The sequence below is a fragment of the Rattus rattus genome, chromosome 15 (assembly GCF_011064425.1).
Source record: "Rattus rattus isolate New Zealand chromosome 15, Rrattus_CSIRO_v1, whole genome shotgun sequence".
NCBI lineage: Eukaryota > Metazoa > Chordata > Mammalia > Rodentia > Muridae > Rattus > Rattus rattus.
In genome coordinates, this window is record NC_046168.1 from 70,788,157 (window position 1) to 70,803,225 (window position 15,069).

Genomic DNA, 15,069 nt, shown 5'->3' on the forward strand with positions numbered 1-15,069 from the left:
ATTTTCTCTTAGTTCATATATAGTACCTTTCATAAAACCTAAACCAGAGACGATTAGTGTTTTAAAAAAAAAAATTAGCGTACATATTTGTATTCATGTGTGTTTGTGTACAATTGCTGTTATTTCCACAGCAGTGCTTACTGAATAAAGCAGAGGTAGCAAGGACTTTAAAACTAGATCTGACAGGCAGGAATGGCATCACATGCCTATAACCGCATCATTCTGGAGGCACAGATAGATGCTCTCCTTAGAGTTTGAGGCCAGTTTGGTGTACAGGTCTGTATAGCAAGTTTTATGCTGGCTAGGGCTTCCTAGTGAGCCCCTGTGTAACTTCTAACATAACAAATGTGTATGGGTTAGTTTTGAAGTGTGTGACATATTTGTAGTCATTCCTGTTGACTCATCGGAAAGAGTCTGGTACTAAGGTTTTTCTCTAAGGGATTGGAAACAGTGAACCCCAGCGAACACATTAGGATGAACTGAACCTCATAGGAAAGCTCCCATAGTAAACCACGTGGCACTACAGGATATCAGCCTCTTTCTAGATGGGGAAAGCCTGATGATGAAAAAGAGGCTCGCCCTGGGGAGTCCAGGGCTCCAGTGAGATGACCCTAGAGCAGATAAAGTCACCTTTATACTCTCCAACTTAACTCTTCTCCGTGGACTCGTTTCCTTATTTATTACCCATGCATTTTTAAAAGGGGGCTCAAAAAGAGAATATCATTGTCAGCTGTAAAATGCCTTTATGCATACAAGCTCTTTTATTTTTTCTAGGAAAAGCCAGCCAAAGTCAAAGTGGAATTGGCTTCAGGTGTCTCCTCCAAAGGTTCTGTGATTAAAAGAAATCAGCAGTCTGTCACCACTGAGCAAAACCCCTCTAAGGAAAATGCTTCAAAATTGACTCTGGAAAACTCAGAAGCTGTAAGCCAGCTCTTAAACGTAGCTCCTCCAAGAGAAGGGGGCGAGGACAGTGAGTGGGAGGAAGTGATTGTCTCCGATGCTCATGTTTTGGTCAAAGAAGTTCCTGGGAATTGCAATACAGCAGTAACCAAGATGCCAGTTGTCAAGAGTGGTATACAGGCTGAGGTCTCTCTGGGGACAACTGAGAATGACAGTCCTGGACCAGACATACCACCATCGGCCGAGGGGACCAGCACCTCCAGTTTACTCCAAGCTCACAAAAAGTCTTCAGGGTATGCCAGTGTGATTATGTATTACTGGGACTATGTTTAGAACAGCAGCTAAGCAAGAGTCCCATGTTTGCTTTGTCACGTATCTTTACAGCAGTCCTGAGAGAGGCAGCAGAGGCAGCCCAGAGAGGCCCCAGCACCGCTGCCTAGAGACACAGTGTGATTTACCATATACGCTGCCATCTGTACATTGCTGTTATGCTCCTTGTATATCTTTTCTGTCAGTCTTCCTAAAGAATATCCTAGTAGTAGCTAGGATCTTGTTGGGACAGGTTGTGGGCAGAGTTTAAAAGACAAAAAACCCCGTACGTTACCAGTCCTGAATATGGGACTAGAAAGAGGTCTTATTTTGGCATCCTGTGCAAAGATTCTTTGGCTGGTAGTCAGAGACTCAGTTTGACCTGATCTCTGGCTTCCATTTGACCTTTGGTATAGTCCCTAGATGCCTTAAGATGAGTTGTGAAAGACCTCGAGTTGGAAAGAATATATCTGACAGACTGATTATAAAGACTAGGAAAGATTGCTTATGAAGCATTCAGGCTTGCTCCTTAAAAAGAGGAAGGCGGTTAAGTGTGGGCTTTTTTCCCCCTTCCCTTTCATATTAGGGGCTTAATTGGCTTCTGCATGTAGTGTGGCAGGATCTGTTCTCCTAACTGAAGACTCCTTGCTAATCTCAGGAGTTCTCAGCGGGGAGCAGCTTTGCCCACGGGGGTGTTTTGGTTGTCACAGCTGGGGAGAGGTTTGCCTCGAACAGCTAAGTGGGGGAAGGACTGTACACAGGATAGCCTCCTCCCTGGGGAATTGGCCTCTGAAACATCCCTAGTTCCACATTTGGTTTCTAGTGTGATTTGTAAGGGTTTTATGATTGAATGACTAGGAAATATGTTCACATAGTTCAAATTTTAAAAGTATAAGAAATAAACACACTTTTTGAAAAAACCCTCCTTTCTGTCCTGTTATATAGTCATTATTTCCCAGAGTTAGTCAATATTCCCAGTTCTCTGCCATGTCAGGAATTAATTTTAAACACAAACATGTATGTGTCTATTTCCTACTTTTTTGGATTTTTTTCTTTTATGTGTATGGGTGATTTGCCTAGATATATGTCTGTGAAACTTGTGTGCCTGGTGTCCATGGATACCAGCAGAGAGTATCAGCTCCTTGGAACTGGAGTTGTAAGCCACCTTGTGGGTGCTGGCGATAGAACCTGGGTCCTCTTCAAGAACAGCAAATTCTCTTAACCACTGAATCTCTTCAGCCCATTCTCTACTTTTCTACACCGATGCTAGCATAGTGGGCTTACTGCTGATCCACTCTCTCTCTCCTCCTTAAGATAGTATGTATACTCTGAAGATAGTTTAGTATGCTAAGTGTGGAGCTGTGGGCTTTGACTGGGACTTTAGGGACTGTGTGTGCTTATTAACATGGGCACTGCAAAGATTAAGACCAGGCAAGGCTCATTAGCCATGACGTCTGCTGTCCTCGTGTGGGAGCTTGATAGGCTTCAAGTAGCACTTGTTCTATCTACGTGAGAGTACACTATACTGCCTGTAGTTATTACATACTGTAGACAGTGCTTTATATTCTTTATTTGGGTTTTTGGGACCTTTTCGTGGAGCCTAGCCTACCCTTGTCCTCACCATGTAGCTGAGGATGGCGTGAATCCCTGATCTTCCTTCTAGAATGTACAGAGGTACATCACAGCACTCACTTGTCTTTGTGATAACTCACAGATACTTCACCAAATGTATGCTTAAAAACATCAGGACAGCAGGAGTAAAATTACTTGTCTAGAGCCCTACAGATTTATAAAGTCTACAATTCAGTTTGTCTAAAAAGTATTATTTGGATGTTACACTTTGGTTTCCTTCCTTGGTCCAAATTTTCTGACTTTCCTTCATGGTTGTTTTTTTTTTTCCCCTCCCTCTAGAGTTGACCTATTCACCACTGGACCCAAAGCCCCAGAGCTTAAAGGCAGAGCACGAGGCAAGCCCTCCTTACTGGCTGCAGCGAGACCTATGAGAGCAATACTGCCAGCCCCAACAAGTGTTGGACGGGGCAGCAGCGTGGGACTGCCCAGGGCCAGGCAGGCTTTCCCGCTGGGTAAGAGCTAGTTCAGACCTGGGAGGAGGGGCTGACTGATGAGAAGGCGCCAGGAAAGGTGGTGGAGAAGGAGGGAAGGAGAGAGCTGGGGAAGCGGGAAGGCTTTAAGTCACCAGGCTGGTTGTTGCTTCCCTCAGATAAGACTCCTCCTGTGAGGACCTGTGGCCTGAAGCCAAGCACGCTGAAACAGCTGGGCCAACCCATCCAACAGCCGCCCAGCACTGGTGAAGTAAAGGTAAGGCCCAGTCCCAAAAGGAACACTGCATGGAAGTCTACGCGGTGTGTTTAATGTTTGAGTCGTAGGGCGTAGGCAAAAAGTGGCCTCTAGGAAAATAGTAATAAAAATTGAAATTTCACTTCTGTGGTGAACATATACGTTTAAGCCTTTTTAGTTATCTGTAAGTTTTAAAATAGACAAGAACAAAGCATTAATGAGCACCCATAAAATCTTTACCCCAAATCACCTATTAACATGTGATCCTGTGCCAGTGCGCTGGCTTAGCAGGTAAACGCGCCTGCTGTTAAACCTGAAGACTTAGTTGAGTTCAGTCCTCAGGACCCACATGATAGAGAAAGGCACCAACTTGTAGATGTTTTCTCCAGCCTTTGCATACGCGCTTCTCCCATGTGCACACAAGACAAATAAGTACAATTCTTTAAAGACTTCCTGTATTTTTATTTATGTGTATGTCTGTGCCTAAAGGTTTCTACACGTGAGTGCAGGTGTTCTTGGAAGTCAGGGGCTTAGAGGCAGTTGGGAGCTGCTGATGTGAGTGTTAGGAACCTAACATGCTCTTAACTACTGAGCCATATATCCAGCCCCATCCTCAAACGTAATTAATAACAAATTTTAATTATATGAGCCCCATTTGTTCTCTTTGTGCAGATACTTTGTTCCATAATGCTTCTTTGTGTGTTTCTTAAGGATGGGGATATTCTTTTACTAAATGATAGTGTTCTGTTTCTAGATTTCATATTCCAATTTGGTCTTTTACCCAGGCTTTTACCCTGTTCCATATAGGATCTAGGATCAGGATTGCTTTGACTTATATGGCTGTTTAATTTCCTTTAAAAACAATGTCTCATTATTACAGTGGCACATGTGGCACACAGCGATCCCAGTGCTTGGGAGCCTGAGGGAAGGACTGAAAGTCAAGGCCGTCCATACTCATAGTGAGTTAGAGCAAGCGGGGCACTTAGCAAAACTCAGAAGGAATGGGGGTGGGAGTGAAGGAGACACGTGTCTCATGAAAGTCAAAGAATACATTTAAAATAGGGGAGAAAAGTATAGAAAATTTTATATTAAAAAAGAAGAAAATAAATTCTGTCATGACCCTCTCCCTAGAACTAACCATTTGAAAATCTGGGAGGCTGAATTTCAGTGTTCCAAGTCTTTTTTTAAATGGGTGGCCTTTAAAAAACAGTTAACTTTATGTGTCTGAGTGTTTTGCCTGCACTACATGGGTGCCTAGTGTCAGTGGAGGCCAGAGAGGACTGCAGTTACAGTGGTTGGGAGCCTCCATTTGGGGCTGGGAATTGAACCTGAGTTCTCTGCAGTAGCAGCCAGTGCTCCTAACACTGAGCGAGTTCTCTTGCGCGCTCTATCTCTCCCTCCCTCTCTCCCTTCCCCCCCTCCAGTAAGGAGCGTTCCTAAGATAGTTTCTATAAACCCCAAGTGTGGTTTTTAACTCTTTATTAGTTTGTGGCCTTTATTCAGTTTGGTGATTTCTCCTATTTTATAATTCCATGTACTTAAGAACATTTATTTTGTTTTTAATTTTAAGATAGGATTTTGCTATATAATCCAGGCTAGCCTCAAACTTGTGATTCCCCCTGTTGTAACATCCCAGGTATCAGAATTACAGGCACGTGCCACTGTACTTAGCTTTCACTCCAATATGCGTGTAGAGTAGTTTTTTAAATCCCCATTCCTGTGGTCCTCTGTTAGAAAGTATGTTTTTACATTCCAGCCCAGTCAGTACACACATGGAACAGTTAATGGAGGTGTGCACTCCTGTGCACTCATTTTGGTAGCTCCCCTTTGTCTTAGTCAGGGTTTCTATTCCTGCACGAACATCATGACCAAGAAGCAGGGTTGGGAGGAAAGGGTTTATTCAGCTTACACTTCCACATTGCTGTTCATCACCAAAGGAAGTCAGGACTGGAACTCAAGCAGGTCAGGAAGCAGGAGTTGATGCAGAGGCCATGGAGGGATGTTTCTTACTGGCTTGCTCCCCTGGCTTGCTCAGCTTGCTCTCTTATAGAACCCAAGACTACAGCCCAGGAACGGCACCACCCCCAATGGGCTGGGTCCTCCCCCCTTGATCACTAATTGAGAAAATGCCTTACAGCTGGATCTCATGGAGGCATTTCCTCAAGGGAGGCTCCTTTCTCTGTGATAACTCCAGCTTGTGTCAAGTTGACACACAAAATCAGCCAGTACATCCTTCCTACTCAAAAAGTGTTGTCTTCAATCTTGTGGCCACTCAGTGGATTGTGGCCCCTAGCTTGAAAAGTGTCACAGTCGAGATTGAAAGGAAAACCCACCCACCATCTTCGTTACCATGCTTTTTGTTGGGTAACTTTCTCTGACCGCGCTTGACAAGTTTAACTGGACAGTGTCCTGTTCGTTGCCCAGATGTAGTGACAGCTGCTGTTATCTATGTGGTCTTGGGTAGAAAGAAGTACAGTAAGACTCCTGGTCCTGCGGTCTCTTTCATGTGCCTCTGTCACTGGAACAAATCTTCAGACCTCCTGCGAAGAGTTCCTTTTGCTCTGCAACATTGTTCAGTTTAAAAAGTCACATATCTTTGTTTCTCCTAAACCAATTATCAACTTAAATTCAGTGTTAGAGAATCATTTTAATTTACAGTGCTGCCATATCTTTTCATTATATAAGTATTATATATGCATTCCTTATAGACTATTTATAGATCTTGGTAAAGGGGGAAAACAACAATAATCTTTGGTTCATTTCATGACAACTTAGCAGGTAGACCTCAGACTTCCTTCTGTGCTAACAGTATTCAATTATGTATTTATAGGAATAGCTATTACAAATCTTATCGCCCCATAGCAGGTGTAAATCTGATCTGTAGTTCAAAGCTACATAGAGAAGTGTGGCAACCCATAGACCTGAATCTGGCATTCAGTCTTTGGTGTACTGGTGACTGCCAGCAAACATTCTTGAGGGTGCATTTGGAGCAAAGGTCGACTGCAGTTTTCTTCAGAAGTTATTTCAAGTTGTTTCAGGACCCAGGACCTGAGGGTTTTGCGTAAGATGTAGAACCAACTCTGACTGACTTGTTCCGATCCACAGCTATCCAGTTGCGCAAGCAGCAGGACCCCTCAGCTGAAAATCGTGGAGGTCAAGCCTGACATGTTCCCTCCGTATAAATACAGCTGCACTGTCACGTTGGTAAGTGTGTATCCTTCTGCTGGGAAGTTTTAATCTTTGTGGTTGAAGTTTGTTAGAATCTGGGAATCCAGGAGCAGTAGCAGAAAATGAGTGCAACAGGGTCAGCTATGAGTAAGGATGCTAAGCACCTGGCAGTGGTACCTGGGGTGTGTGTGTGTGTGTGTGTGTGTGTGTGTGTGTGTGTGTGTGTGTGTGCGCGCACGTGTCTGTGTTTTGGTTTTTTGAGTAGATATAAAGTATGAGCCAGGACATTTTTTAAGAGTAGTCAGAGATCAGAGTCCAGTCTAGAGTTAATATGTTAACCTAGACAGTGGGTTTGGGGGCTGGAGGGATAGCTCAGTGGTTAAGAGCACTGGCTGTTCTTCCCAAGGCTCCAGGTTTTATTCCCAGCACCCACATGACGGCTCACGCTTGTTAGTAACTCCAGTACTGGAGAATCTGACACCTACTTTTGTCTCCACAGACACCTGTCGCATATATGATGGTGCACAGGCATGCAGGCAAAACACCCCCACCCATAATAAAGTCAGATTAGAGGGGGGGTTGCACTCGTGGAGCATTCCTCACAGGAGTTTCCCTGCCTCGTTATCGTACTGTTTGCCACAACTGGGGTTGAGCCCCTAACCTTGACCACCACTGAACAACTACACTACCCCCTTAACACCTTTTGTTTCGTGTCTTTTGAAGACAGGGTTTCTTTTTGTAGCCTTGGCTGTCCTGGAACTTGCTCTGCAGACCAGGCTGACCTCAAACTCATAATGAGGTTTGCCTGCCTCTCCCTGAGTGCTGGGATTAAAGACGTGTGCCACCACTGCCTGGCTCTCAGTGCTTTTTAAATGACTTTGAGACAAGACTATGTTTTTAGGCTGGCTTTGAACTCACTCTGTAGCACTAACCTAACCAGCCTTGAAAGTGTGGTGTGTAGACAGGAGAGACAGAGACAGAGACAGTGCCAGCCCTAGGTTGATGCCAAGACCTTTTAGAGGTCACGGATACAGTTAATCCTGCTAGCTAGTTTGCTCTGGGAAACCCCATTTCTGCCTTTCATTGCTGGGTTTACAGGTCAGCTGCCACACCCACTTGGCTTATATTTGGACTCTGGGGTTCTAAACTGCTGAGCCAATCTGTCTGTGTCCCTGCCCCCCCCCTTCTTTTTTTTTGAGGCAGGGTCTTTTGGAGCTCAGGCTGGCCTTAAACTTATTGTGGAGTCATTGAGGACAACCTTGAACTCCTGCTCTTCTCCCCTCTCTTTGCAAGTGCGTTTCTGAATATTGGAGTCAACTCCCTTGTTTCACAGATAGAGAAGGACTGGACTTGCATCCTTTACTGAAAGAGAAAGAAGAAGAATCTTTAGAAATTAGGCTAAATCTGATTTGAATCGTCACTTCCTTTAAACTAATACCTAGCCATCCTGGCTTTTTGTTCTATTCAAGTTTAACCTAATTTTTGTAGTTTAAACATAGGTCTTGCTTTTCTAGGATTTGGGCCTGGCTACATCAAGAGGACGGGGAAAGTGCAAAAATCCCTCCTGTAGCTACGTCTACACCAACCGGCACAAGCCTCGGATTTGTCCCAGCTGTGGTTTTAACCTTGCCAAAGACAGGACTGAGAAAACTACAAAGGCCATTGTGAGTTTCTTCCCTAAAAACTTGCCTTAGACTTGAGTTGTGCTTTGGACTTTAATACATGATTGGCGGTTAATGATAGGATCAGGACCAGGTTGTAGGTTTTGAACTTGACAGAGTATCTTCTCTCTAGGCCTTGTCCTCAATGCCAAAATGGGGGTTGGTCCGTGTCCTCGTCTTTTCTGTATCCTGGATTGGATAATTTAATACAGAAGTGGGTTGTGTCCTTAAAGTGCTGGAGGCTGAGAACTCAAAAACAAGGTGCTGGCTAGGGCCTACTTGGTGTCTGATGAGGATTTTCTCTGTATCCTAACATGGTAGAGAGCGCTGTAAGACAGAACAAGTCAGAGGGAGCTTGCTTCATAACAGAAGCACCCTAAAGTAACTTGGGGCCATTAATTTATCTGGACTAGCCCGTTTGTAAAGATAGAGTCTTTGTAACTTAACCTTTCAAGTTCCATATATGACCCATATTTGCAACTCTTATAATTAAAACTACCATCTCTTGGCTAAGTGGCTTTCAGTTCTTCCTGTTCTCATCTCTGGTTCCAAAGGAAGAGTGCGACTCAGTCTTGTCACAGCAGGGAATCGGGGAATACATGACCTTCTAGCCTGTCCTGATGATACTCACTCTTTTGCAGCCATTCATTCATTCATTCATTCATCTAGCATATGTTCTATGCCACATGAGCCAGGTGTTCAGAGATAACTGTCACCTGGCCCCCCTCCCTGAGGCGCTTACAGTCTAGTGTAAGAGAAAAATAACGAACCATACAGTTTCAGTCAGGGAAACAGAAGCTGTTCTTAGTTATTTTGCATTTAGCGTCTACAGAAGTCTATAACCCAGGTCTCTTGCTGGTTTGGAGAATAAGTAGGCAGGTAGGTGCCTGTGCTCCCCAGTGAGGGTCAGTGACTATGTCACCTCTCATTGCCGTGACCAAATGCCTGGTAAGAAGCAACTTAAAGGAGGAAAGGCCTAGCATGGTAGGCCTTGTCTTTAATCCAGCACTTGGTGGATCTCTAGAGACTGAGGTTAGCCTGATCTACAGAGTGAATTCCAGGACAGCCAGGGCTACATAGTGAGACCCTGCCTCAAAAAGAAAAGGGGGGGGGAGAGTAAAGAAAAAAAAAGGAGACTTTGTTTTCCTCAGGGTTTGGTTTAAGGGATATAGTTTGTTGTGACTGGGAGGATGGGGTGGCAGAGTAGCCTAAGGCTGTGCCACTGGGATCTTGGCTCATATCTAGACAGATCAGGATTCAAAAGAAGAATGCTAGTGTTCCGCCGACTGGCACCTTACAGCTTATGGGGTCCATTTTCTCCTCTACCACATGGGCTCCCAGGATCAAACTCAGGATGTCACAGTTGGTGTCAAGTGTCTTTACCTGCCGGGCCATCTCTCTGTTCTCCTTTTCCCTCTTTATTCAGTGGGGCACTTGAGCTTGTGGGTTGGAAGAAGGGGGTCTGTACATTCCAGGTTGATCTCCCTCCTCTCTTAACTTGTATGGAAACACCCTCACATCCAGAGGTCTCCTTGGTGAACTCGGATGAGCATGTTTACTAAAGACTGACAGTGAAGGAGAGTACCAGGTGGCACGGAGGATGCAGAAGATCCATTCAGACCCGTCCCAGTAGTGTACTAAGCTCCCTTTACCCTGAAGCCACACAGAATTAAAGACAAAGACTTTGATGTTGATACTTCCACTCATAGTCCTCACTGAGTCACCGGCACTTTGCTATTTGAATGACTTGCCATATCTAAATTAATCTGTACAGTGGTGCTGAAAGATTATTAGAAAATGTTTCTTTAAATAGTAGAAATTTGTATGTTAGAACTGTGGAAGGTGAAATATTCAAGATGGTAGCAGATCCAATGTCTGACTACGGCTTACCTTCTAGCTTCTATGTGGCACCCTCTTGCTTTGTCTTCATACAATAAAAAGTACAAAGAATTTCCCTGACAACGTTTGATCACCTCCTATGGTCCCACTTCTACCAAGTGGCAGAATTTGACATGGATTTTGGAGGGATATAAAACACCAAGGTTATAGCACAAAGAAGAAAGACCCATCCAGGAAAGTGTGTGGTGAATAAGCCTACTTTGAGGATTCCTTGTAGGAAATGTGGGATATTTTTCACTGCAGTAGGGAAAGTGGCCTCAGTACCTCAAGATAGCGATTAGTGAGGTGACAGAACGTCCCCCATTCAATTCCCCCACTCTCTCTGGGCTTACCTGCCTCCCTGGAAGGCGGGTTTTGGGTTGCTGTCCATCTCCTACAGTCTGCAGTCATGGTAGCCCTTAAGTAAGTCTGCATGTTGCAGTGCCAGCATCAGACATGTTTTTCATGCCTGGCAGGAGAAGTGAGCAGAGGGGCGGTTCAGACACTTGGATGTGGGTAGGAGTTATAGAGAATTATCACTGCCCTCCTCTCAAGCCTCCTGAGATTACTTGTATTTTTGTCCGTTGTTTCACAGATGAAGATACAAGCTTCAGAAAAATCAAACTGCCTCAGGGCTCCGTATGTATAGCCACAAGTGTCTTCTCCAGAACTGAACCCCAGGTCTCTTATCCTGAGTGGAAGCTAACAGTTAAGTCTGTTGCCAAGAGACATGCTTTATTGATAGAAAACTGAGTCCCAGAGAGCTCTTGGCAGCATGAGGAGTTATTAGCAGAACTGATAGAAATGTATTTCCCACTCTGAGTCATGCCCTCCTCCCTCTGCTCTTTGTACACTGTTGACTCTCTCCTGAGGCTGTCTTTCTCCCCCTGCTTAATGATTTGACCCACTCTTTCTCAGGAGGCGAGCTCACCACACCAAGATGTGCCAAGTACTACAGAACCCCTGAATGCAGCCCAGAGGGAGATCCAGCGTCAGTCTACACTGCAGCTGCTGCGTAAAGTCATGCAGATTCCTGAGAACGAGTCAGAGCTGGCTGAGGTCTTCGCCTTGATTCATGAACTGAACAGCTCTCGACTTATCCTGTCCAACGTGAGTGAGGAGACAGTCACCATCGAGCAGACCTCTTGGTCGAATTATTATGAGTCTCCATCCACGCAGTGCCTTCTCTGTAGCAGCCCATTGTTCAAAGGGGGACAAAAGTAAGCACCACTTTACTCTGCCCCTAGCTGCCCCGTCCCGCTTGGCCCACGCTGCCTCTTTCTTCAGACAGCATTACAGTTAGAACCTGGGAAGATGTTACCTTGTGCTTTCTGTAGGTTTCCATCACCTCAGTTGCTGATGTAACATAATTAGCAATTAGGGACTGCAGTTTGCTCTGAGGTTAAGAGCAATTTTTGCTCTTGTAAAGAAAGGACCAGAGCTCAATTTCCAGCACCACATGGCAGCTCATAACTATCTGTAATTCTAGTTCCAAGGAATCTGTTGCCCTTTTCTGACCCCCATGGACACCAGACAGCATACACATGGTGTACATACATACATACATACATACATGTATGCATGCAGGCAAAACATACCAATAAGATAAATATTTCTTACATTTTTTCCTTGAATTAGAAGTCAATGTAGACATGCCTAAAGCTTGTTATCACCAGCCTACCAAGGGTTTAGATTAGATCTGGCCTGCCTAGCGTGGAATTTGTTTGCGTTTTCAGTAGGATCACTTGAATCATGTAATAACATGAGAGTTAGATTTCCTTGTAAGTACAGTCTCAGAGCTTAGATCTCAATGAAATGGAGACATTCACCTAAAAAAATCTTGAAAACAAAGGTCCAGCCCATTCTTTTGCTGGTTGCAGAGTTTTGCTTCTGACCATAGCCCGTGGTCTGCATAAAGAGGCTGATTTCCCTCCTGGTTTTCGTTCTGGGTATTAGCTCTCTGGCCGGGCCCCAGGAATGCTGGCTCCTGACGGCTAACCGGCTGCAGGTGGTGACTGCGCAGGTGAAGATGTGTCTGAACCCTCATTGTTTGGCCTTGCACAGCTTCATGGACATCTACACAGGTAGGTGCTAACCTTTTGTCCTTAAGAACCCCGGAGCAGGTTTGGGGGCTGCCTTCCTGTCTGTGCTTTGTTTCTCTGCGCACTGCACCCATCTCAGCAGCTTCTGACTGCCTCTGTCCGCCCCAGCCAACAGTCACTTTGGGTGTTATAACCCTTCTCTGAAGTCTGTTCAACCAAATTAGTGTGAAAATAACACCTCTCACTAGTCAATAGGGGCATCTTTAATCCAGCACTGAGGAGACAGGGGGAGGCAGATCTCTGAGTTTGAGGCCAGCCAGGACTACACAGTGAAAGAAAGCAATAAAATATAATAAAACAGCTTTCAGCTCACTTTTTAATTCCAGCATCCAGGAAGTAGACAGGTGGAGTTCTGTAAGTTTGAGACCAGTATGGTGTGCTTAGTGAATTCTAGACCAGCCAGGTCTACCCTGTCTCAAAGCAAAGCCCAGATCTTCAATTACAGAAAAAAAGCAGGTAAGTACACAAGTTAGAAAAACCAGAGTGATCCTACCCGAGAAAAAACACTTGGCACAACTCTGTTCTTCAGATGTGTTCATTGTCTACAGAAAGTCAGGAGCTAGAGAAGTGTGTGTAGCATTCTAGTTTCTTTTGAGGAGAGGGAGAGCATGCTGGGTATTGTAGAAGGTGCTATTTTAATTTAGCAGTTTATCATCAGCATCTCCCTCTGCCAGCAGATATAGAAGCAACCTCTTTAGAACGGACGGCTGGAGCCTTGCTTTACAGCTCATTACGGAAGAACTAATGCGCGTCTGTTTCTTTTGGACTACTTCTCCATTCAGCTGCCCTTTATTCATCATGTTAAACTGTAGACAGCGTTTCCTTTTCCTCTTTCCTCAGCTCCCTTCCTCTCGTTCTCCAGTTCTCTTTCCTGCAGCTCCCTCCAAACATGTGGTTGCTTTCCCACTTTGTGTCTGGCTGACCTCTGCATCAGCTCAACTCCTTGGCTTCTTTCACCTCTTATGTTCTCCTAAGGGCAGCTGCCTGCCCAGATTTATAGCTTCCTGCCCTGAGGTTTTTCTTTAAATGCACAAATGAAATTGTCTTTGAACCTCAAAAAACAAACAGTAACAGCAAAACCCATGCACAAATCCTGAGTGTGTATCCTAAGTTGATATACAGAATTTGGTGCTGAGGATTAAAACATTTATTCTTTGTCTTTAGAACCTTACGTTGTCTTATTTTGAGTTCCTGTTAAATTGTGTATTACCAGTTCTGTGATCTTAGCCATCTTCCATCCCCATTTTTCTTCCCTGTAATCTGTATGAAGGCTAGTGTTCAGGATTGTTTGTTTGTTTGTTTAATTAAAATCCTGATTAAATTTACATAGAGTACCTAGCACTTGGGAGCTGTGAGGTCTGCGCCAGCCTGGTCTACATAGTGAGTTCCAGGACAGCTATAACAACATTAACCCTTCTCAAAAAGTCAAAAAGAAAATATAGAAAAGAATTCCTTCATTGTATTTTCTGTGAGTTCTGATGAATATGCTGAATCGTGAGGCAGTCTGAGGCCGCTTGTCGCTGAGCTCGCCTCTTGGTAGCTGTTTAGCCCTCATTCTTGTGCTGCCCCTCCCTCAAGAGCATGGTGTAAATACAGCAGCAGTGTGCAGTGCCCTGAACCTGGTTCCTGTGCTTCGGTGTGCATCAGTACGTGCCTTTTGTCGGCGGCTAATTCCCCTGTGTGGATGTGTGTGCCAGCCTATCCCACATGCTGAAGGATGTTGGATTGCTCCCATGTTTTGGCAGTTACAAATAGAGTTGCTACAAACATTTGTTTACAGATTGTGTGTGAACATATATTTTCATTTCTCCTAAGGAAGTACATGATGGTCCAAATGTTTAGTATTATAGGCAAACCATTTTCCAAAATGACTTTTCCTTTCATCCGCGTGTGAGTTTCGGTTTGAGCTGCGTGTCAGCACGTGGTGGAGTTTTTGGCCCTCCTAACTGTGTGCAGTGCTGTTACATTATAGTACCCCAGTGACCATGCATGCTGCACATGTGGAGATCAAAGGACAACCTTGGTTTTCCTTCTACCTTATTTGAGACAGTTTCTTTTTGGCTGCTGCCTAGGAGAGGGTAGGTGGCCCAGGATTCTGTTGTCTCTGCCTCTCATCTTCCTGTAGGAGAGCTGAGGCTATAGATAGACTGCCATGCCCTCCTTACCTGGATTCTGGGAGTCCAGACTCAGGTCCTCAGACTTGCATGGCACATACTTTACCCACAGAGACACCTTCCCAGTCCTTACATGTTTTTAGCCTGAGGTTTGTTAGGTGCCTAGGAAGGCTGAAAAACCTCCAGGAAAAGAGATGTGTGATGCCATGCCCAGTTTCTTGTTGTTTGTTTCCTCCGGGCCTCTAGGGGTTGAGCCTAGATCAGGACATCCTTTACTGGGAACTGCCCTCCCAGCCCCTATGTTTCATCTGTTTAACTGCATAAAATGATGTATTTATGTTTTTGTCTAGTGTGTCTATATAAGTGCCTGCATGAATGGCTGTGATCTACATGGTGTTGGCACCAACAGAGACCAGAAGAGAACATTGGATCCCCAGAACTGAAGGTGTAGATGGTTGTGAGTTACAACATGGGTGCTGGGAACTAAACCCAGGTCCTCTGCAAGGGCAGGAAATGCTCTTAACTGATGAGCCGTCTCTCCAGCCTCTTTACTTAACTTTATATATATGAAGTGTAAGGCCCAGATACAATTCATTTGTTGCATATGGGTGTCCAGAGTCCAGTTTTTCCCCTGGAGTT

At 44.7% G+C, this 15,069-nt stretch overlaps 1 protein-coding gene across 1 annotated transcript in view; it reads left to right on the forward strand.

Annotated features, from left to right (window-relative positions):
• The window catches only part of Hmgxb3 (HMG-box containing 3), a 47,045-nt gene that overhangs the window by 20,608 nt on the left and 11,368 nt on the right, over positions 1–15,069 (forward strand). Inside the window, exons 7-13 of the mRNA XM_032886195.1 lie at positions 775–1,193; positions 3,121–3,293; positions 3,431–3,528; positions 6,613–6,711; positions 8,190–8,339; positions 11,133–11,434; positions 12,171–12,298. Coding sequence (XP_032742086.1) covers positions 775–1,193; positions 3,121–3,293; positions 3,431–3,528; positions 6,613–6,711; positions 8,190–8,339; positions 11,133–11,434; positions 12,171–12,298 — 1,369 coding nt within the window. The remainder of the gene's footprint in view (positions 1–774; positions 1,194–3,120; positions 3,294–3,430; positions 3,529–6,612; positions 6,712–8,189; positions 8,340–11,132; positions 11,435–12,170; positions 12,299–15,069) is intronic.